Source organism: Chroicocephalus ridibundus, chromosome 4 (genome assembly GCF_963924245.1).
Source record: "Chroicocephalus ridibundus chromosome 4, bChrRid1.1, whole genome shotgun sequence".
NCBI lineage: Eukaryota > Metazoa > Chordata > Aves > Charadriiformes > Laridae > Chroicocephalus > Chroicocephalus ridibundus.
The window spans coordinates 472,757-495,069 of NC_086287.1; the positions used below are offsets into that span (position 1 = coordinate 472,757).

Below are 22,313 nucleotides of genomic sequence, written 5' to 3' on the forward strand. Positions count from 1 at the left end.
CAGAGGTGATTATTTTTATTTTTTTTTTTAATTTTTGCTTGAATATCATCATTTTTTCCAGTCCCCTCTGGTCCCAGCCAGCTCGCCTGTATCCCTAGCAGGGCTTTGCAGGCAGCCGGGCTTGGATGGGGAGGTGCAGGGCAGCAGGGACAAGCGCGGGGGGGGCTGAAGGGGACAGGCAGCCCCACGGAGGGCTGTATTTCAGTGGCACGCAGCTCCTGGCGATGGATGAATCACTCCCCACGTCTGCTCTGGAGCATCAGCTCGGTGGGAGAGGGGTTGGAAATAATACAGGATCCGTGCCCTGGGTCCCACCCGGCTGATGTGCTTGGGAACTCGGGCTGGGGCGCGTTGTTTCTCTTCTCGCTGGCTGAACGTGGGCACTTGGTGCCCTTTGGGGTCTGTTTTGGGGGGAAAAGAGAGGGAAGGGTCCTGAGGGTGCTCAGCTGCCGCCGGAGGGTTCTCCCAAAGGAAGGAGTCTCAGCGCCGCCCCCCAGGAGCGCAGCGGGGTCAGACCCTGCCCGCGCACCCCTGTCGACAGGAGGATGCTGTGAGCTCCTGGGCCGTGCTGCCGCCGTGCCCACTGCCGTGCCGACGCTCTTCGTTCCCGGAGAGCCCTCGCCCGCTGCTCGGGGGCCTTCATCCTCGCCTGGACACCTCTGGGACGGGGAGCAGAGCTGTGGCCGTAGCTGGAACCGGGCAGAGCGCACCGGGGCGTTTTCTGAGCGCCATCCCATCCCGGCAGTTTCTCTCCGGTGGCTCCATCCATTCCGTACACATCTGCCTGATGGCCGGGACCGGCGTCCCACCCGACGTCTCCCCGCGGGACCCTTCCTGTTGAGCAGCCGGAGCTCACTGGGGCCGAGCATCCAGCTGGAGGGCAGGAGCTGGGGATTTCGGGAATCCCAGCGCTGATCCTTTTGTGGACGCTCCCGTGAACGTCCCCCACGCCTGCCGAGGGGCCTCGGGTGCTGGGCCGTGCTGGGTTTGTCCCCGGGTGACTGTTCTGGGAGCACACCGGGTGAGAGCGGAGAGCTTGCAGCGAGCGGCCGCGGAGGGGAGGCTCGTTAGAAGCAATTAGGAGACGAGCGAGGGACATCTCTAACCACGTCGGAGGGTTTGGAAAGGGTCCAGAAAGCTGCAGGAGAAATCCCGGCTCCGAAGCCCAGCTGAAGAAAGGGGCTGTGTTCGGGGCGAGCGAGCTGCCTGCCCTCAGCCCGGAGGAGAGGAAGAGGAGGGAGGTGGGGAGGCAGCACTCCGCTGCCTGAAAGGCCCTCTGTGCTTCCCGGCGGAGGGGGGGGCGCCGGGGGGGTTTGTATGGCCGCAATAACGGGGAGACTCGCCTCCCCTCGGGGGGGCATTGCCCTGGTCCGTGCGCCAGCCGATGGGGGGGTGTTGGCCCCTGGCACCCGGGGTCTCACGGTTGGACTCGACGATCTCAAAGGTCCTTTCCAGCCATGAAGATTCTGTGATTCGATGATTCATCCCGAGGACGGCTCCGGGCCGCGGCTCGTTGTCTGGTGGCTGCCGCGACTCAGAGCTGGCTCCCGCCATGGCGCGCGCGGCTCCGGCCCCCTCCTCGCGCTGCTCTCAGAGCATCAGCGTCGCGCCCGCGCTTGCTGGGCATCCCTGCCCAGCATCCCCCGGGAATGCGGCCCCGGAGCGAGAGGTGCCTCGCTCGTCCCCCAGGCCCCCCCTGTCCTCTCCCCCCGCCGCTGCCCACCTTTGCGCCGCTCTCTCTGGCCCTTGAGGCGGGGGCGCGGTGGGTCGGCAGAGTTGCTCGCTGCAGCCGCGCATCCCGGGGGGGCGGCGGGGGAGCAGCTGGGCTGGGCACGGCTCCCGAGCGGTCCCGGGGGGTACCGGGGGGATGCGCAGGAGGAAACCAAGGCGGGGGGGGGAAGCGAAACACTCCTCCCTCCCAGCGCTGCTTTCTCCCTCCTCCTCTTCTCCTACCCCCTGACCCGCTCCTCTCCTGCAGGGATGAGGTTCGGACAAAAGGGGCTCGATTTTTTTTGTGGGGGGAACAAAGTGCTGCTCAGTGGTGTAAGGTGCTGGCCTTCCCCTCCCCTTATCAAGGGGGGCATTTATTTCCAGCTCCCGCACAGGCTGATTAGCATTTGGGTGTTTGGCTAAGGCTGCCCTTGACTTTCCTGTCCAATATTTAAATTGCGGGGGAATAAACACGGGCACAGAAGCCTGAAAGCCTTTTTCTGGGGCTCTGGGGGCACTTTTGCTCCTCCTGGGGTGCGGACGCCTCTCGGGGTGAGCACTTGCCTCCCCCCCCGGCCCCGAGAAGGGAGAGGGTTTTGCCGAAGGCACAGGGGTTTTGAGCCTTGGCGCTGCTCAAGCCCTGGCAGAGCAGTGGTGGCCTTTTGTTTAGACGCAAAGCAGAGGAGGGAGCACCAGCCCTGTCCTGCTTGGGCTTGAGAGGGTCCCTGACGGGGATGGAGTTGGGTGACGGGGACGGAAAGCCAGTGGGGGCTTGAGGCTTTCAAGACCCAAAGCCTCCAAGGATGGAGCCCGTGCAGCCTCGCTGGGGGGAACATGTGGGGTTTTTTTTTCCCCGCTTTGCTCCAATTTACATCAAATAATCTCTCTCCAGTTTCCCCAATGCCTTGTAGCAGGGCCCCAAGCCCGGGTGCGGTACCCAGGGGTGAGCAAGAGGGGCTGGGAGAAGGGGGGTGACCGCGTCCGGCCATCCCCTCGGGATGCAGCCCGGGCTGGCGGGGGCTCAGCTTTGCTCGGCAGCAGAAGCCCCTGGGGCGGGGGGGCGTTAGTCCATCCTGGGGACAGGACTTGCAGCGTGGCACCCCCAGCCTGCAGCGCAAAGGGATGCTGAGCCGGCAGATCCCACGGGAGACAGGTTCATCTCCTCCAAGGCCAGGAGAGACGCCCTGCGTGGGTACCGCAGAGCCGGCCGCTGCTTCCCATCCCCTGGCAGGTCCCTTGGGAGCGCAGAACTCCTCCTCGTGGCTGTGATTAATCCACAGATCAGCGGGGGCCGGGGGGGGAATAATGCTGTCCCCAGTGCTCCGTGCCGGAGCAGCAGCATCTGCGGCCTCGGCACAGCGCGGATGGGCTTTATCCCCACCGCCTGTGCTGGCAGGAGCATCCCTGGGAGTGATGGGGGGTCTCGAGAGGATCTGCTGGATCCAGCCCTGCTCCTCCCCGCGTGGGGCTGCGGGAGGAAGGGTGCGGGGAGGAGGATGGGCGAGGGGAGGGCGGCGGGGGGAGGCAGGGAGCTGCCAGGAGGGAGCTGGAGCTGCCAGGGGCTGAAGAATGGCTGAGAGCAGAAGAAGGGGCTTTAGAGCTTAATTTCCTGTCCCCGCGGTGGGGATGGGATTTGCGCTGCCATCTCCAAGGAGACGCCGGCTGCGCGGCCGCTGGAATACTAATGGCAGGGGAGGCGTGCGGTGGGGGGTCGGGGGGCACCCCAAGCCCCTCCTTGGGCAGGGCGCAGGGTCCGGAGCCACCCCAGCGTCTCCCACTGAGGCCGTTTCACTCCGGGGGGGCAGGAGCCCCCCCAGGACTTGCTGTTGGGAGGAAGGAGGGTGTGGAGGGACCGGGGGGCATCTTGCCGTACCTTTGCGGGGGTGTCAGTGACCCCCTTGCGGTGATGCCCACGGCTGGGGGACGGGGCTGTGCCACTGCTCGCCACCTCTGGGGCTCCCCCTTATTGCGATACGGGGGGGGCTGGTTTTGGGGGGGACCTGCAGGGGTGGCTCTTGGGCACCTGCCTCTCCCAGCATCGAACTGAGCTTCCCTCGACGCTGGTTGGAACGGCGGAGCTGAGCCGTACACCAGACGTGACCGCTGAACCCCAAAATCCCTCCATCCCACCAGGCTTTGGGGTGCCTGTCTTAGAATTGCATTGGCACCCATCTGCTGCGGCGGAGAAAGGGGGTGTGCCCCTCCCAAAATAACTGGTTTTCCAAGTCTGCGCCGTTATTTTGGGGGAAGTCGGTTATTTTAATGCTGGGAATCGAGGGCAGTTTAAAATAAACGCCCTTCGCAGCTCGAGGAAGATGGGGGGGAGCTGCGGAAGGGAGTCCGTAGGTTGGGAATAATTAATGCAGCACACAGTAACGAAGTCGTCTGCGACGGGGCTGTTAGCGAGGTCTTTGCGATGGTGCCTTTCGCGGGTCGGGGGGGTGTGGGAAGGTGGTTTGGGGAGAAGACGTCTCGGGGGGCAGAGCCGTGGGGGGCTGCGGGAGAGCGGGGACCGGCGGGGCAGGGGAGCAGGGATGATCCCCGAGGATGGATGTGGGGTGAGATCCTGCGGGAGCTTATCCCGGACGTCTCTTATGTAAAGGGCCGTGAGCTGGGCTGTGGGGGGTGTAATTAAACCTGATGCTGATGAGCTGCTGCAAGCTGCTTAGTGCAAATGTAATGAGGGGAGTCACAGCCAGAGCCCCCGGCCGTCGTCGCCCGTGTCCCTCCCCGCCGGGAGCGGTGGCGATGGCAGCCCGTGCCGGGGCGAGGGAGCGTCCCCAGACGAGGAGGGTGTCGGGATGGGGAGGACGCGGGAGGTGGCTGTGGTCTCACTCCTCCTTCTGCTCCCCTGGCAGATGGCGAGCGGCTGGGGGAGGTGACTGATCCCGGCCGGCGGCCGGCGGCGGCCCAGGCATCGGCGCGGCAGAGGAAAGCCGAGGACTCCAGCGAGAGCCGCGAGGAGGAGCCGATGGTAACGGGGGAGCCGGAGCGCGGTCCAGTGGGAAGGGACCCGCAGAGGTCACCGGTCCCAGTCCCCTGCCCAGCACCCGGCCAGCTGGAGCAGGGGGCTCCAAGCCTCGTCCCGCGGAGCGGATCCAAGGCTGGAGAGGGCTCAGCCTCTCTGGGTCTGCCCAGCAGCACGCGTGGTGGGCAAAAGAAATCCCTCCTGTCCCATTGACACTTCTGGTGGTGTGCCTCGTGCCGCCGCTGTGCCCCCCTGGGAAGAGGCTGGCATCACCTCTGCACCCCCTCTTGCGTAGCCGTCAGTGGCAATAAGGTCCTGCTTTGCTGGGCAAAGCCACCTTCTCCTGTGTCCTCCGCTCCATCTGGGTTGCCCTGGACTGCAGAGCCCCCAGCTGGACCCAGCGTACCCCGGGGGGGGTCTCCAGGCAGAAGCCGGAGAGGATGTCTCCTTGCCAACAGACCAGGAGGCCCTTGGCATTGTAGCCACGAGGGCACCCTGCTGTCCCCTGTTCAACTTGTCACCCAGCCCGTGTCCAACACCCTGCTGTCCCCCTTAACCTGCTGTCCCCGAGCAGGGCAGGCGGGCGGGATGCCGGGAGAGGGAAGCCACGCGGTGTCCCCTGCCCCGTCCCCGCCAAACTGCTGCACGTCCCGGTGACAGCGAGCTTTTGGGCTGTTCCCAAGCCCTGGTACTTTGGGCGCGGGCGAGTGTGTTGTGTCTGGAGGGAGGGGAAAGCATCGAGCCCCTGCGCCCGGAGCCTCTCGGTGCCCATCTCTTCGAGCCCAGCCCTGCCCGGTGTCTTGCGCAGCTGCTGGAGCCTGCAGCGTCCCTGGCTCGGCAATTAAAAGGCCGGTTTGTCCCCACCTTCAGCAAATAACCCCCCCCCCGCCCCTCCCAGTTCCCGGGGGCTGGGCTGTGAATAGTCCCCTCTGTGGGGGCAGGCGGGGGAAAAGTTCACTCCAGTTTGAAAGCAAACAGCCCGGTTCAGAAGGACTCCGCGAACCGGAACAAAAAAATTGCTCCTTAAACAAAGGAGATGGAAATTTTTCCTCCTGGTGGTCTCTGGACTGCGGAGCTCACTGCTGGTGCCTCTGGTCCTTTATCTTTGGGGCAGGGCAGGGACGCTGGTGGCTTGTCCTCTCCACCCGCCTCACCCGAGGGATGGAGACCCATCCCGGTCCCTCTCCGTAGAGGGACAGGGAGGTTTTTCCAGGTGCTGGGGGTGGGGAGCCGGTGCCGGTAAGCAGAGCCGGCTTCAGGCCAGGCAGCAATTAGCGGTGAGGAATAGGGATGGGAGGAGGCGGATTGCGCCTGGCTGGCAGCGGGTGGGCCAGAAAGGACGACCCCAGCTCTCATCTCTCCCAGCTCCTCATAAATCAGGGACAGACAGAGAACGGAGAAAAACGAGGTGCCCAGAGAAAGCCCGGGCTGGTGCTGGGTGAGGACGGAGGGGGACAGCGGGAATTGTGTCTGGGCTTTCCCCGGGAGGAGGGCAAATCCTTCCAACAAGTGCGGCACAATTACGCCGCCTCCCTAATAATGTCTTCCAAGGGCACCGCTCCCCTCCTCCGGGACGCTAATGAGCTCATTTAGGCAAAGTTTGCTAATTATTTCCTTGGCGCTGTGCATCCTAACGGGCTGCACTTTGTCGACGTGCGGTTCTCGCCGGGGCTTGGAGCTGGGCTCTGCTGGGAGTGGGGACACTCCCAGCTGGAGCTGGGACACTCTGGCACAGTGTCCCCTTGCTGGCTGAGGCCACCGGGGACGATGGCTGTGACTCCCCCTGGGACAGGGGGCGGGGATGTCCGTGCCCCCCTTGGTCTCATCCCCAATGCTGAGTGTGGGCGTCACCAGTGTGACGATGGGCCGTGACACCAGCCAGGTCCCTGGGTGACAGGCACAGCTTCCCGTCGCCCCAAGGGATGGGACGGAGTGGCAGCTTGGCGGGCGCTTTGGAGAGGGTTGGTGGCTCTTCCTTCCCCGTGTGCCAGCTGGTCCCTCGTCCCCGCTCTGCCCGCGCTCCCCGGGACGCGGTGGCAGGGTCGGGGCGATGCCCGCAGGGGTGGCACGGGCTGGCGCCGGCTCTGCCTGCTGCTGCCAGCGTGGTGGGAGAGGAGCGTGCCCTGGCTGGGCTCCAGAAGCGCCTGGCTCTTCCTTGCTACCCATCGCCTATTCGGCAGGTCGGGGGGCAGGTGAATGCTCACCTAATCCCTCTAAATTACACGCCACGATAGATGGGATTAACCTAATCCCTTTTAAAGGAAGAGGGGGAGCGGAGGAGCATCCCGCTTCCTCCGACGGTGAGTGGACGTGGAGATTGCTTGTGCTCTTCTGGAGACGGAGCCCAAAATACTCTGTTTCCTGTAGCCCGGCAGACTGGGCAAATATTTTGGACGAACAGAAAACTCACTGTTTGGGAGAAGTTTCTCTCCTTGGCAGAGGAAGGGAAATGAGTTTATCTAGGACATTTGGAAACCCTGCTCCCCGGGACACCTTGCCAATGTTTTTCTGCCTCCTCCTGCCACTGTTTTCCTTTGCCTTGAAAGCTTTCGCCTTGGTTTGGCAACGCTCGATGGCCAAAATGAGACGTTTAGATCTAGGGAGACCTCCTGTGCGCGCAGCCGGGCTGGCCCCGATCCGTCTCTAACCTCTCCCTCCCGCTTCCTCGCAGAACGACGGGCAGGACTTGGACGGCTGGTTTTCCAGAGGCCAACGGTCCGACCGAGCGCCCGCGCACCCCAACCTCAACCTGACCAAGCAGCCTTTGCCCTGGAGCGAGCAGGTGGGCGGGCAGGGAGCAGCGAGGGGTGATGGTGCAGGAGGAGGTCCCCAGAGGGGGGGGGTCCCCCCGGCACGCCAGGCTCCAACGCCACCTCCTGCCATCCTCCTCCCAGCCCTCCATCACCCGGCCCAGGGGCTCTGCCTGGTCCTGGGGCCAACGCGGTGCCCGTGAGGACGAGCTCCTCGCGTGTGAGCCGTGGGTGTGCGTCAGCCCCCTCGGCAGTCGGTGTGCAAGGGGACGTCTTGCTGTGTGTCTTCTCCGGATGGGTCCACGCTGTGCCCGTCTCGTGGTGCTGGGACGGGCTGAGGGATGGCATCGGGCTCTTGGTGCCGTATCCAGACAACATCCCTTGTCCAAACGCGCTTGGGAGCCACAGGAGCCACAGCAGGAGGGTTATCTCCTGGGGGCTGGCGTTGTGACCCTGGGGCTGGCCCAGGGAGGGGACCTCGGCCCCCTCCTCAGTGTCACTGCAGAAGAGCTGAGGCCGGGTCGGTGACATCCCTAGGGCAGGTGACATCCCTAGGGCTTGACATCCACATTTCAGCCTGTGCTACCGCTGTCCTTGGGAGGCGATGGGGGACGTGAGGAGGACATCCAGCTCATCTCCACCCCCTCTTGTCCCCCAGTACAAAGGGAAGGCAAACTTGCACGTCTTCGAAGACTGGTGTGGAGGGGCCGTGAGGCACCTGAGGAAGAACCTCCATTTTCCGCTCTTTCCCCATGTGAGTCCCGGGCCTGATGGCAGTGGGTCGGAGGGAGGGTCTCCTTGTCCCTCTCTGGGTGCTGCTGGATCTCCACTGGCTGTGGGCTTGGTCCTCAAGACCTTTTCTTGCAGGCTTTCAGGTTTGGTTCGGGGCAGGTAATTCCCAGCAGAGCAGGGATGGAGGGAGGGGTGGGTGGTGATGGGACCTCCACGTCCCCTCTGGTGCCAGGGGCATGAGACCGTGGGGTAACAAGGCGGAGGTGGGCTGGGTGATGTTGGTGCAAGGCACGAGCCTGGGCATGAACTGTTGATGCTTTCATGTCTGTGTCTCCCCTCGGCAGACCCGCACCACTGTGAAGAAGCTGGCTGTGTCGCCCAAGTGGAAGAACTATGGGCTGAGGATTTTTGGCTACATCCACCCCTTCAAGGATGGTGAGTGATGGAGTTTGGCCTCTTCTGCCCCTGCAGCAACAGGAGGAAGCTGCCTCCTTCCCCCTTCTTGGGCCACACGAGGTCCAAAAGGCTCTTAGAGATAGTCCCCAAGCCCCTGGCTTCCGGGCAGGGGGGTCTTCTTGGAGCAAAGACCCTTTTCCCTGGTTGCTTCGAAGGGACACAAAGCCCCGATCCCATCCAGGGCAGAGCCACGACCTGGGGTCCATGGTGGCCCCGTCACCTCTGTCCATCCACCCCCATTTCCCCATCTCGCAACGAGGCACCGGGGCTGAGCCCGTGCCACCGGGGCTGCTCTGTCCCTCCGGGGTCACCTTCTCCTCTGCTCTCCACAGGGGATTTCCAGTTTTCTGTGGCATCAGATGACAATTCGGAGTTCTGGCTCAGCTCCGACGACAGTCCGTCCAACTCCCGGCTGGCTGCGTTCGTGGGCAAGGTATGTGCCGTCGTCCTCCACCCTCTGCCTTTCCCCACCCCAGGGGTGCGCCAACTCCCACCGAGAGCACAGAATCATAGAATCGTAGAACTGCCCAGGTTGGAACGGACCTTTCAGATCATCGAGTCCAACCATCAGCCCAACGCTGACAAAACCCACCGCTAAACCATGTCTCTAAGCACCACGTCTGCCCGGCTTTTAAATCCCTCCTGGGATGGTGCCTCCACCGCTTCTCCGGGCATCTCGTCCCTCGGGGTGCCTCGCTCCCAGCATGCTGATAACCATCCCCAGATGCCTTCTGGGCATCAATTAATGATGCTTCAGACCCATGGGTGCTCTTTAGCCACGGCAAATTCTCCCTTCTACAAGCCCCTCTGCTGCAGCAGCTCTCCAAGGGAGCGTGCAGGGTCCGTGTGGGACTTTGCCAGAAGCAGCTCTCCTGCTTCTTTGCCCCCTTGGGAAATGCTGGACTATTTCAGCCTGGTCCCGTCTCTGCCCCTGGCCAGGCCTGGTTTGGCTCCTGAAGGACCATCTGTCCCTTGGTCCCATCCTAGTTGTAGCTACCAAAGACCAGGTTATGTCCTGGAATAGGGGACTTAATATTTGCTCCTGGATTTTCTTGGCGTTAACTCCTATAACTGGAAACCCTGAGGTCCATTATTGCTCCCATGCATTGTTGGGATCTTGGTGGTGTTGGTCTTGTGGCAGGAGTGCCACCAGCTGGGGACAGGCAGGCCTGGGGCAGAGCTCCCGGGATATCCTCCTGCTGAAGAGCCTTTCTGCAGCATGGCGCAGTGCCCGCGGGAGGCGGAGGAGAGATCTCACAGCCTGGTGGGGTTTGGGCCTGGTGGTGTCCCCAGTGCTCTCACACACTTCTTCTTCCTTCCCCCAGCTGGGCACCGAGTGGACGGCGCCGGGAGAGTTCACCAAATTCAGCTCACAAGTCTCCAAGCCTCTACGGTAGGTGTGTCCATGCTCCTGCTGCCCATCCCGGGTGGATGGAGTTGGGGAGATGGAGCTGCTGGCTCCACGCTGACTCTGACCAGTTGCTCCTCCCTGGGATGAGACCTCGGCCATGGTCCCCACATGACCTTTGGGAAGAGACCAACCTTGCCCCCAGGGCCATGGCTTGAAGGTGTTGGAGGCCACAGGCACCTCTGCGGAGGACGAGGTGGGGATGGGGGGATCACCCGATCTCATGAAGCTTCTCAGCAGTGGGATGGGGGAGCAGATACCCACATCCCGCTGCCTGTCTCCATGCCCCAGGAAGGTTTAGCCACGTGTGAGCAAGGCAGAGAGGCTTTCCCGAGGTGGTTCCTCCGGCAGGGGAGCGCCCATCGCTCTGGCAGTGGTAGCAGTCGACTCAGCAATGGTTTCTAACCGGCTTCTTCCCCTCTTGTGCAGCCTCATGTCCTCCAGACGCTACTACTTCGAGCTGCTCCACAAGCAAGACGACCGAGGTTCAGACCACGTGGAAGTGGGTGTGAGTAAATGCCCCTGCCCCGTGTGCCTTTCAAGGACTGTCCTGTCAAGAGCCGGCACCACGGCTTTGCCCGCTGTGTGTTGAAGTGCTTTGTCCTGGCCCCAAAGCCGCAATTTCCCCATTTCTGTGGTTGCCAGCGGCTCAGAGGGGACAAGTCAGTATTGCTCCGATGGAGCTGGGGCTCATCTCCCCATGTCCCTGGGCAGGACACCTGGCACGGGCTGCTCTTCTCTGTGCTCATCCGATCCTTTTGTGCCGATGGCCTTTTGGGAGCTGCAGACCCTGCCGTCCCTCCCTTGCGCTCCTGCCTTCCCAATCTGCTCCTGTAACGGGTGCCAATGGAGCAGCCCTTCTGCTCCAGGCTCCAGCAGCGATGGGACACCCGGCTCCCTGTGGCCGGTCCCATCCCTTCTCCTTTCTCCTTGGCCTTCTGCAGAAGGGGAAGGGTTCCCTGTAGGCTTCTTCTGGGAGGAGCCCGTTGCCATGGGCAAGGAGAGCCCAGAGCGTGTAGGGTGGGAGCAGGCAGGTCCCAGGACTCCGTCGGCGAGCGGCAGCCCCCCTGGCTGGCCTGGGTCCCGGGGTCAGCGGTGGGAGAGGTGGCCGAGGTGATGGAGCGGGTCCCTTTTTTCCTTTTTCCCCTCGGAGATACCATGAGTTTCAAATCTGAACTTGCCTGCCTTGGCTGCGCAGCCCTGGCAAAGCCTGCAGCGTGTGCGTCGGGAGCTCGGGCCGTCTTTGTTGGGAGGGGAAGATGTTGGCTCGTTCGCAAAGGCTTCCTTTCTCCCAAGCACTCATTAATCACTGGAGTCCAACGTGTGCCAGGAAAGCGTCGGGGAGGCTGACGACACCCCTCCCTGGCTGCCTCTGCTCCCGTCGCTCAGCCTCGCCCGCCCAGGGCTCCATCCCCGTCCCTCCGATAAGATCTGCATTTCTGCGTGAAAAACAAATAGATGGGGGAGACGCGTGTTTGCTGGAGGGCGGGAAGCCTTTCAGATGTTCAGAAAGAAACAACAACAACAGAAAAGCGGGACCCTAATGCGTCTCTGCCTGTGGGTATTTGAGGGCTTGTCCGGACAAAGGCTCAAGACGTGCTTCTAAAATGTAGGGAGTTCAATCAGTGCAGGCAGCTCTGAAGACCCTCTGCAGTCCATGCAAACTGGAACGCACGCAGCACGGGCAGATGTTGCGGCACAGACGGGTGTTGCAGGGCTCGGTGGGTGCCGGCTCTGGCTGAGGTCCTGGTCGGGTGCCGTGGGCTCCCTGCTCCGCTCCCCGAGGCTGAAGGGGGGAGCACGGAGACGCTGCCCTGCGCCCCGGCGCCCTCCCTCCCCTGCGAGGCGGGACGCGCCGCCGTGCTGCCTCCCGTGATGTGACTGATGCCGCTGCTGATGCGGGGCTGGATCGGGCCCAGAAGGAGCATGTGGCAGTGCCCAGAGGGAAGCAGCAGGAGCCTGTCCCACCTCCGGGAGCATTCCGCTCTCTGAGCGCGCAGGGAATGCCTGCTAATCCCAAATCACCTGGGGTCAAGGCGGGAGATGGGCCCGGGTCTGTGCTGGGGCAGGATCCGTCCTCTCCCCTGTTCCTCCCCTGCGGGGTCGGGCTGGGATCAGCGCGGGCGACTTCTGGGAGCTGGGGATGGGGAGGACCCATCCCAGGGTGCCGGGGGTCGAGGCAGCTGCATCCCGAACCCCCGACACCCTCCCATTTGTTCCCCCTCTCCTTTTTTCCCTAGTGGCGAGTTTTCCTCCCCAGCCTGAAGTTCGAAGTGATCGACTCCTCCTGCATCTCTCTGTACACAGGTAAGGGCCACACGATCCCGTGGCCACGGCAAGCGAGGTCTGGAGTGTTGGTGCAGCCGGGCAGAGGCAGCGCCAGAGCCCGGGAAGGAAACCAGGTCCTGGGAAATCGGATCCCGGGGGAAGATCTCAGCCTCTCACACCCACCGGAGCTGCTGCGGGGTGTAAGGGAGGGGGCGAGGGGCGGGGGTGGGCAGAGGCGACGCGGGGAGCGTGCTGTGAGCTGCCCGCGGGTGGGATGCGGAGGTGACAGGGAAACACAGCTCTCCTGGTGCTCCAGCCTCCCCCCTGCTCCCGAGAGCCCGGAGCGCTGGCTCCGCGGCCTGGCCCTGACGTATGAGGAGCTGTCGTGTAAGCGGGGATGGATGGCGCAAGGTTTAATTAAACCTATAGATCTTCTGCTTCCTGCCCCTTCCCTGGCAGCAAGAGAGGACTTGACGGATGGGTCCTGCCCCGGTGCTCAATGCGCTGGAGGGCTGGTCATCAAACATGCCCTGGAAGGTGTCGATAAGGCAGGAGGGGACAGGCAGCAGGCGGGGATCAATGGGGAGAAGAGGGATGGAGGGGTGCGCTGCTGGTACCCATGCAGGTGCCCGTGAGATGGATGACGTGCAGATAAATTCCTCCCCCCGACCGCTATCCGTCAATGCCGGCGCTTTCCGCTTCTCTTTCCCACTTCCCGGCTCCCTCGGACCCCAGCAGCATCCCGGGGCCAAGCCGTGTCACCTGTGGGGAGCCCGTCACTGTGCCGTGGGGGACGCCAGCAGTGTGCAGAAGCATCCTCCTTCCTTCCTCTGGGCTTTTCCAGAGAAAAAAGCTGGAAAGCAGAGAAAAAAGCAGCCAGCTGCAGGGAGGCGCCTGGGGAGCCTCTCCCCGCCGGCAGCAGGAGGACGTGGGGGTCCCGTTGGTTTCGGGCCCTGCCCGTTTCCCCGCAGCAGGCAGGGCTGCCCGGCAAAGGAGCGCCCTTGGGTGCTCGGGGCAGGCAGCTCTCAGCGCGGCCGAGGTGACCGGAGCAGGGTGACCTCCCGCCGGGAGGTCTGGGGGCTGGTCCGGTCCATAGCCAGGGACGACACGCTGCCCTCATCCCTGAAGAGGAGGCAAAAGCAGCTCGTGTTGCGTTTACCTGCAGCTCTGCGGGGAAGAACATTTGCGGTTTAATTCCTGTGTCCTTGGGAGTTAAAGCCCCCGAGTGTTCCCGCCCCTTGTCTTTGAGCGATGCCGTGATGGGCGCCAGGGCTGCCTGGCTGAGATCAGTTGTACCCGTGTCCTCTCGGTGCTCGTTAGTTGATGGCAATAATCATTAGGCTGATTAGTCACGGGGTCTGCGAGCGTGTGAGAGGGCTGGAAGGTTTGCCCTCGTGCGAACACATCGGCTCCCCTTGTTCCCCTGGGAGCAGGAGCCCACAATCCTCCGAGCGCTCTCGGTGGGCGGGATGGAGAGGTTGGGAAGGGCCACCTTAGAGGATGCTCCTGGGACAATGCTCCGTGTGCGCATGCCGGTGGGGTTCAGCCCCTCTCCTCTCCTTCAGATGAATCGTCCCTGAAGATGAACCACGTGGAGCACATCCCACAGACCTTGGCCAGCCACAGCGGGAGCTACCTCTGGGAGGCTCAGCAGGATGAGCACGGGGCTGACATGCTGAAGCCTGACCCCAGGGACACCTTCTTCCTCAGTGAGTGCCTGGGACCAGACCCTCGCAGATCTCCGTGGGGTTTCGGGGGGGGAAAATGGCAGGACCTGGCTGCCGTAGGCACCCAGAGCATCCCTCCTGCCTTCTGCCCATCTCCTGGGTGGAGGGCATGTCTGCTGGGGTCTGTAGCAGGGCAACGGCAGGAGCTTCAACAAGGCCAAGTGCCGGGTCCTGCACTTGGGCCACAACAACCCCATGGACACTCCAGGCCTGGGGCAGTGTGGCTGGAGAACTGCCCGGCAGAAAAGGACCTGGGGGTTCACATTGACAAGCGGCTGAACAGGAGCCAGCAGTGTGCCCAGGTGGCCAAGAGGGCCAATGGCACCCTGGCTTGTATTAGCAATAGTGTGACCAGCAGGAGGAGGGAGGTGATTGTCCCCCTGTACTCAGCCCTGGGGAGGCCACACCTGGAGTCTTGTGTCCAGTTCTGGGCACCTCAACACGAGAGAGATCTCGAGGTGCTGGAGTGAGGGCAGAGGAGGGCAACGAAGCTGGTGAAGGGCCTGGAGAGTAAATCTGATGAGGAGCGATGGAAGGAGCTGGGACTGTTTAGTGTGAGGAAGAGGAGGCTGAGGGGAGACCTCGTCACTCTCTACAACCACTTGAAAGGACACTGTAGAGAGGTTGGGGCTGGTCTCTTCTCACAGGTCATTAGCGATAGAACGAGAGGGAATGGGTTCAAGCTGCAGCAGGGGAGGTTTAGGCTGGACATTAGGAACAAATTCTTCCCAGAAAGAGTGGTCAGACCCTGGAATAGGCTGCCCAGGGAGGTGGTGGAGTCACCGTCCCTGGATGTGTTTAAGACTCGTTCAGATGTGGTGTTGGGGGATCTGGTGTAGGGGAGAACTCTGTAGAGTGGGGTTGGTGGTTGGACTCGATGATCCCAAGGCTCTTTTCCAACCTAAATGATTCTATGATGCTAGGCTGGGATGGTTTGGGGTACAGGCTATAAGGTGGGTTGGGCTGTGGGGTTGGTGGGGCACGGCCTGGGGTTGAGCCACGGCTGCTTCTCCTCAGCCCCTGCGATCGAGGCCTCCCGAGTGGAGAACGTGCTGGTGCCCTGTGCCTACAGCCCCACCTACGTGGTGAAGGACTTCCCCATCGCCCGCTACCAGGGCCTGCAATTTGTAAGTGTCTCCCCGTGACGGGGATGGGGTCACGCTCCCATGGGAGACATGGCGAAGCAGCGCGCTTTGCCCTCACCCAGGGCAGGGATGTTTCCACCTGGTTAAAATCCAGGAGAAGATGTCCCTCGCTGGAGGATCAGGCTGAGCTTCCCATCTTGACCCAAAGAGGTCTGCGTTAAAAGCCCCGTGGGGTGTTTGAGGTGCTGGGCGTCACCTTGCTGTTGGGGGGCCGTGCTGGTGGCCTTGGGTCCCCAGCTCCTCGCCCTGCCAGCCCCCGCTTCCTCAGAGCCATGGTGATGGCGGCGTGGTCGTCTCCCCAGGTCTACCTCTCGTTCGTGTACCCCAACGACTTCACGCGCCTCACTCACATGGAGACGGAGAACAAGTGCTTCTACAGGGAGTCCCCCCTCTACCTGGAGAAGTAAGTGCTGGGGGGCCGGTGTTCGGGGGTGGCATGTGGCGGGGAGGAAGGGGCTAATGCCAACAGGGCGCTCGAAGAGCTGGAGGAACGGCTGCGATGGCACATCCTCAGCCGTGTGTCCCCAAGCTCTGCCCCCCATGGAAGGGCCACCTCCAGGCTGGCTCCGTCCCCATCTCTCAGGCACGCAGCAGCTTGAGACCTGGCAGTGCTCCTGGATTTTGGGAATCCCAGCTCCCTTTGGAGCCGGGCTGTGCCCGGGCGCCTGCGCTGCAGCTGGGGATGTTCCTCCCTGCGTGGGCTCACGTGTGTGCGAGCACGTCCCTCCGTTACACCCCTGCCTTATCTCCGGGACCTCATCTCTCCTCTCTGTCTCCCAGGTTTGGCTTCTATAAGTACATGAAGATGGATGAAGAGGAGGAGGATCCGCGCCAGCGAGCGTTTCTCTTCCTCAGCCCCGACAGTGAGTCACCGCTGGCAGCTTTCGGGCATCTCTCAGCAGCTCGGCACGGGCTGAGCCCCCGGCGCCCTCGCCACCGACCCACCCGTCCCTGGATGCGGCTCCTCGGGGGGCCTCCAGCCACGCCGGGGGGCTCGAGGAGGGCAGGGCTGCAGGGAGCCGCTTGTCTCCGAGCAGTCCCCTGTGCTCCACAGTCACGCATCCCGCTCGGCTCAGCCACAGAGCGCTGCGGGATATGGGAAGCGGGATGCTGGGGTTGGGATTCGCCTTCCCTGCCTCTTGAAGCCGTGCGCCTGCATCTCCTGGGTTGGCCTGGTCAGTGGGCAGCAGGATCCGTCTGGATACGGTGTGGAGTCTGGGGATGTCTATGGAGTCCAGGGATGCTCATGGGGACCTGCGCTGTTCCGAGCCTGCCTTGCTGTTGGTTTGCGGCTTGGCAAAGCCCTGGCAGGGAGGGTTTGCTCCCGGATGGAGTTAGAGTGGTGCCAAGATGGGACCAAGGCTCGGAGGGGTCAGCGGGCAGAGCCTGGAGCTGCCAGCCCCGGTGGGCATCCCTGAGTGCCCCCAGCGCGCTCTCCCTCGCCCAGCGGCCGCTCGCGGGTCGATCTCTTGCTGGAGACAAGCTTTGCCTCCTTGTCTGGGGCCAGCACGCTGCAGGGGGCGTGCTGAGCAGCTGGGACCCTCGGGGTATTTATCTCTGGCCTTGCTCCCTAGATTTCCTAGAGGATGAGGAGGAGGAGGAGGAGGAAGGAGTGGACAGCCCTGAGCCCACAGACCCGCTTCCCGAGGCCAAGGAGAAGAGCTTTGGGCCGGTACCCGGAGCCAAAGGGAAAGAGACCCCGCCAGTCACGGGGCATTACGGCGACGACCTGGACTATTACAGCTTTCGCCGCAGGCAGGGCCAGGCCCGGGAGGAGACGAGCACGCCGGGGCAGCCGGCAAGATGGAGCCAGGCCAGCGCCAGCCCGGCGGCCGTCCCCAAGGACCTCCACGGCCAGGAGGACGCAGGCCCCACGCCGGAGCAGGTCCGTGGGCGGATGCTCAGTTGGTTGCCCCAGGATCCCGGCGAGGGTGAGGAGGATGAGCTGGGGCTGCTGGCGTCTTCGAAGCATGGCGGGGCTCTGAGCCTCCAGCCCCACCTCTCTGCTCCCATCTTTGGTGGCAAAGCCAGAACGCCGGGTCCCAGCAAGGCTGGAGCAGCCAGGGAGGACAAAAAGCCCCGGAAAGCCCAGGAGAAGGTCTACGTGACCAGGCTGCAGCCGGGGAAGCGCAAAGCCCCAGCCCAGGAGCCCGTCTTCCCTGGCATCTTCCTTTACCCAAAACCTCTGAAGAAAGTCCATCTTCGCTCCAGGACCCCTCAGAAGCATCCCGTCGCCTCCAGCAAGCTCCGTGCCATCCCGGGCCGCCGGAGCCCCTGGTTCCTGAGCAACATCTCCAAGGAGAGGGACCCTGCCAGGCGGAAGAGCATGCGGGCGGGTGGCAGGAGGTGGGAACGTCCATCCAAGCCGGGGACGGAGCGGCGGGCGCTGCCCAGCCTCCTCTCCCTGGGCACCGAAGGGCTCTTCAGTAGGGAGACCCATGAGGACACGACCCCTGCCCCGGGCAGGACAGTGGCCACCACCGATTACAACTCCTCCGAGGCGACCCGCTCGGAGGGGACGGGGGTGACATCCTTTCTGAAGATGTCAGAAACGACGGCGTCCCAGCAGGAGGAGGGAAAGGGCCAGGAGGAGGAGGAGGAGGAGGAGGAGGAAGAGGTGTCGGACTACAGCTACGAGACTGGGGAGCTGCAGCAGAGCTGGCTGGAGGACTCCATCAACTGGCAGAGGACGTTCAGCGTCAGCTCGGTGGACTTCGAGCTCCTGCGCTCCGACTGGAACGACCTGCGCTGCAACGTGTCGGGCAACCTGCAGCTGAGCGAGAGCGAGGTGGTGGACGTGGTGGCGCAGTACATGGAGAAGCTCAACGAGAAGAATGGAGGGTAGGGAGGGAGCGGGGTGCGGGCGGGAGGTTGGGGGGGACGTGCCTCCATCCCGCTTGGCTCCCTGGGGCCAGGTGAGCTGGATGGTGGGTTCAGGCCAACCCCTTCAGCTGTGGGGAGCAGAGCCCACGGTGGTGGTGCTTTCAAGTGCTTCTCTTTTACCTGTAGCATCTACACCCTTCTGAGGATCGTCAACGTGGAGAAGCGTCGGGACACGGCCCGGGGGAACCGCTACCTGCTGGAGCTGGAGCTGGCGGAGCGGGGCCAGCGGACGGTGCGGCTCTCCGAGTACGTCTACGTCCTCTTGCACCAGGGCAAGCAGGACGACAGTGCCGAGGCCAACCCCGAAGGGCCAGCGCTGGGGGCCACCGAGCCCCAGCCGAGCGCCTGGAGCATCCTCTATGGAAAACCCATCCTGTGCCGGCCCCTGCGGCTCAGCTGGAAGCAGGACGTCATGGTGCACTTCGTGGTACCCGGTAGGTGACAGCAGGACGCGTCTCTCCAGGGTCCCTGCTGCTCCCTCTGCCCTCAGCATCCTCCGGTGGGAGGAAGGCAACCCTGGTTGTATCCTCCAGGGTGACCCAAGGGGAATGAGGTTCTCGCGTCTCATGAGATGCTGAGGTTCTCGCTTCTCATCAGAAGGGGCGTTGGTTTGGTTGGGGAAGGGGGTGCCCTTGGGACCCCCGTGGTGAGCCTGAGGGACGTTTGTGGCTGTGTCTGGCAGTGAAGAACCAAGCCCGCTGGGTCCAGCAGTTCATCTCGGACATGGCCCACCTGTACGCGGCTACGAAGGACGCCAACTTCAATGTCATCCTGGTGGACTTTGACAGCGACGACATGGACGTGGAGAAAGCCCTGCGGGACGCCCAACTGCCCCGGTAACCCACCCCACCACCCCACACGAGCTCTGGGTCCCACCCTGCTCCCCCCGAGGCTGCCGAGGGGGGTCTGCGGGGCTCCTCGTGGTGGGACAGGCCATCCCAGTGGTGCTCACACCACCTGCTGCTCCTTCCCCAGCCTGGCGTGGGTCCCTGCCTCGCTGCCCCTCTCCTCCTCCTCCTTTTCGGGGGTTTGAACTCGTTTCCCACGCGGAGGAGTTGGGGATGGAGAAACCTCCTCTGCCTCCGCAGGGGGCCCGTTGGCATGAGTTGTAGGCACCTGACCCCCTTCCTGAGAAGGTCCCCTCTCCTCGCTGGTGGTTCCTGTCCCCCTCTTGGCTGCGTCCCTTTGGGTCACCAGCACCAACCGCCCTGTCCTCTCTCCTCAGCTACCAGTACCTGCGGCGCACGGGGAACTTCGAGCGCTCGGCGGGGCTGCAGGCTGGCGTGGACACGGTGGAGGTGAGCCGGGGGAGAGGAGCCGGCTCTCACCTCGCTGCGCCTTTTCGCCCTGATCCTCCTGCTTGTGTCTGTCCCCTCCCGTAGGACGGGCACAGCATCGTGTTCCTCTGCGACCTGCACATCCATTTCCCCCCCAACATCCTGGACAGCATCCGGAAGCACTGCGTGGAGGGGAAGCTGGCCTACGCACCCATCGTCATGCGGCTGAGCTGCGGCAGCTCCCCGCGGGAGCCCAACGGTAAGCGGGGTCCCCTCTGCCGCCATGCCTGTCCGGCAGGAAAACGTCCCCCGCCGGCCCCAGGAGAGCTGCGGCGCTGGGTTTGGGCTGCAGCCAGGCTCGGAGGCGTGGGGAGGATGGGTTTGTTTTGCTCCAGCCAGAGGGGGTTCAAGCTCAAGGGCATTTGAGGCGCAGGGCGTGTGATGCCCCCCAAAACCGGGCTGTCAACTGGCACACCCCCATGGGAGGTGGCGGTGATTGCACAGACCCCTGGTGGGATGAGGGGTTGGGATGGGGCGTTCCCGCGGTGCCCGGTTTGGGCGGGGAGCACAGAAGTGGTGGCCGGGGGATTTGGGGTCCCCTCACCTCATGGCTCTCCCCCCTCCAGGCTACTGGGAGGTGAACGGCTTCGGCCTCTTCGGCATCTACAAGTCGGACTTCGACCGCGTGGGAGGGATGAACACGGAGGAGTTCAGAGACCGCTGGGGCGGGGAGGACTGGGAGCTCCTGGACAGGTGAGGCTGGGGGTGCCGGCCGCCCCCGGGGCAGGGCTGGCCACGCGGATCTGGGCACATCCCCTGGGAAACCCGCTCTCCCCTCCATCGAGCTGGCTAAAGGCCGGGGCCACGCAGTGGCCAAGCGGCAAAGCGTCCCCCTGGGAGGGCCGGATCCGTCCCCTGCCTTCCCTGAGCGTGTCCCTCATCTGGCTGCAGGGTCCTTCAGAGCGGGCTGGAGGTGGAGCGCTTGCGTCTCAGGAACTTTTACCATTACTACCACTCCAAGCGCGGCATGTGGAACGCCCGCAGCAAGAAGCCACCCAAGGACTAGCGCCCCGAGCCCGGCCCGCAGCCACCGACCCCCTCGTGCCCGCTGGAGGCCACCACCGGCGCCCGGTTGTCCCCGACCTCCGCCGACGCGCCTGGGTGCCGGCACGGAGGGCACCCCGTAACGAACCGTGGTTATTTTGGGGAAGGGGGGAGCGGGGAGGGTGAAAGCGGGTTGGTGATTTTTTTCTTAAGGGTCTAATTTCTTAGTCAGCGATGAATTTATTAACTCGTTAGCGCCGGGACAGTGGGCGTCTCGCTTCGGGAGGGGTGAAGCCCCCAGGGGATCCCCGGAGCTGGTGGGTCCTGGGGGCTGTGCCGGGCCGGTGACTCCGGAGGCAGAAACGCGGTACCCAAGCTCGCAGCCGGCGCTCGCTCTGCAGCCCCTTTGCTGGGTCGCCCCCCCTAAAACGCCCAGCACCGTGTCGCTGTGCCAGGCTGGAGAGCTGAGCTTTTGGGGGCACCCACAGGACTGAGCGGGGGGTATGAGCCCGCTGGGGCTGCCCAAACCCTCCTGCTCCCCCTCCCCGGGACCCCTGGAGCCACTTCGCAGTGGCTGGCAGAGCCCCTTGGCACCACGGGCTGGCACTGCCTGCGCCCGGGGGGGCTGGGTTGGGATGGGAAAGGGCAGAGCCCGGAGCAGGTGCGGGAGCAGGGGGAGAGCAAATGATGTTTCCAAGCTAATTTCTGTGAAATTATGAGGTAGGAAGCCGTTTTCAGGAAGTTTTGTCTGTTTTGTTTTTTGGGTTTTTTTTTTTTTATTCTTAAAAAATAAAATCGATGTCTTGGCTGGGATTCCCTTCCCCTCCATCACCCTGGTGCCTTGGCAGGGATGCGGCCCCCAGCCGGGCGTAGGGCACGAAAAGCCGGGTTGACCTCTGTCCCTCGCCGCTCCCAAGTCCCCTCGCGGTGGCGGGTGGCCGTGTGGGCTGGGGGGATGCTTTTGCCCGCTGGAAATCACCTCTGCCGTTTGTAACTCCCGGGAGGGGCTCGGGAAGGCCTGGCCCCACGGCCCGTCCTGCAGGAGAGAGCAGCCTTGCCCTGTGCGTGCAGGGAGCGCGCTGGCGGATGCGTTGGGCTGATCCTGGCTGAGGCTGGGAGGAGAGGTCAGGAAGCCGCAGGCAGGGCTCCCTGCGCTCCCGGTGGGACCGAGCAGGAGGAGGAGGACGGGCACGGAGCGAAGATTCGCTCTTTTCGGGGCCCCTTTGCTGTTTCGTGCAGTGAGGAGGAGGAGGAGGAGGAGGCAGCAGCTGTGCGTGTGGTGCCCGGACGCACGCCTGGGCTTGCAGGGAGCTGGCGGAGCCTCCGCCCCACACCTGGGCTCCACCCGGGCCACTGCCTGCGCCCCACACGGGGGGCTCAGCCCGGCGCCCCCGGGGCTGGCGAGCCCTGGGGAGAGCCCCCAGCTGCTCCGCGCGCTCCCGCGCGCCCTTGCACGCTCGTTTGCGGGATGGCCATGTCTGCCTGTGCCGGAGCCCTTTGCTCGTCTCTTCCCCTCGCCCGTGGACGTGCCCGGTCGCACGCGGCGCCTCGCGGGCTCCGGCAAACCCGCTTGGCCCCGGGCCCGGCGGCCGCGAGCTCCTTCTGCTCCTCCGCCGGGTCACCCTGTCCCTGCAAATCCCCTGGGCTGTGACCACCGCGTCCTTGCTGCCCTCCACCGGGAGCTTCCAGCAGCCGGGAGCACCTCTGGGGGGGCTGAAATAGCCCCGGAGCTTCCCCCACCCCAGGTGTTTTATTCCCCCGGCTCTGTCTGAGCGTCTGCTGAGTTTTGGGGTGAGGATGGAGGCGGTAGGCTTGGCAACCTGCTTGCCATCAGAAAACAGCCACAATCTGGGTCTCTGGGGGATTTTTATCCCAAATTTGGCACTTCTGGCCCCGGGATTTGCCGGGAGGGGACAGTCTGGGCAGGCTGTGGGTTTTTCTCTCC

At 63.8% G+C, this 22,313-nt stretch overlaps 1 protein-coding gene across 2 annotated transcripts in view; it reads left to right on the forward strand.

The window, feature by feature from the left end:
• B4GALNT4 (beta-1,4-N-acetyl-galactosaminyltransferase 4) overlaps window positions 1-21,181 on the forward strand; it is a 30,434-nt gene extending 9,253 nt beyond the window's left edge. The window contains exons 2-20 of one of the 2 annotated variants that reach the window (XM_063332618.1): window positions 4,569-4,684; window positions 7,350-7,460; window positions 8,087-8,182; window positions 8,505-8,595; window positions 8,949-9,049; window positions 9,942-10,009; window positions 10,454-10,532; window positions 12,265-12,331; window positions 13,858-14,001; window positions 15,037-15,146; window positions 15,467-15,567; window positions 15,945-16,027; window positions 16,739-18,005; window positions 18,174-18,481; window positions 18,730-18,883; window positions 19,273-19,345; window positions 19,430-19,583; window positions 19,951-20,077; window positions 20,276-21,181. In XM_063332618.1, the coding sequence (XP_063188688.1) occupies window positions 4,569-4,684; window positions 7,350-7,460; window positions 8,087-8,182; window positions 8,505-8,595; window positions 8,949-9,049; window positions 9,942-10,009; window positions 10,454-10,532; window positions 12,265-12,331; window positions 13,858-14,001; window positions 15,037-15,146; window positions 15,467-15,567; window positions 15,945-16,027; window positions 16,739-18,005; window positions 18,174-18,481; window positions 18,730-18,883; window positions 19,273-19,345; window positions 19,430-19,583; window positions 19,951-20,077; window positions 20,276-20,390 (3,365 nt within the window). In that variant the 3' untranslated portion in view covers window positions 20,391-21,181. The remainder of the gene's footprint in view (window positions 1-4,568; window positions 4,685-7,349; window positions 7,461-8,086; window positions 8,183-8,504; window positions 8,596-8,948; window positions 9,050-9,941; window positions 10,010-10,453; window positions 10,533-12,264; window positions 12,332-13,857; window positions 14,002-15,036; window positions 15,147-15,466; window positions 15,568-15,944; window positions 16,028-16,738; window positions 18,006-18,173; window positions 18,482-18,729; window positions 18,884-19,272; window positions 19,346-19,429; window positions 19,584-19,950; window positions 20,078-20,275) is intronic. The other variant, XM_063332619.1, reaches the window with a different exon arrangement.
• Window positions 21,182-22,313: the final 1,132 nt, after the last annotated feature.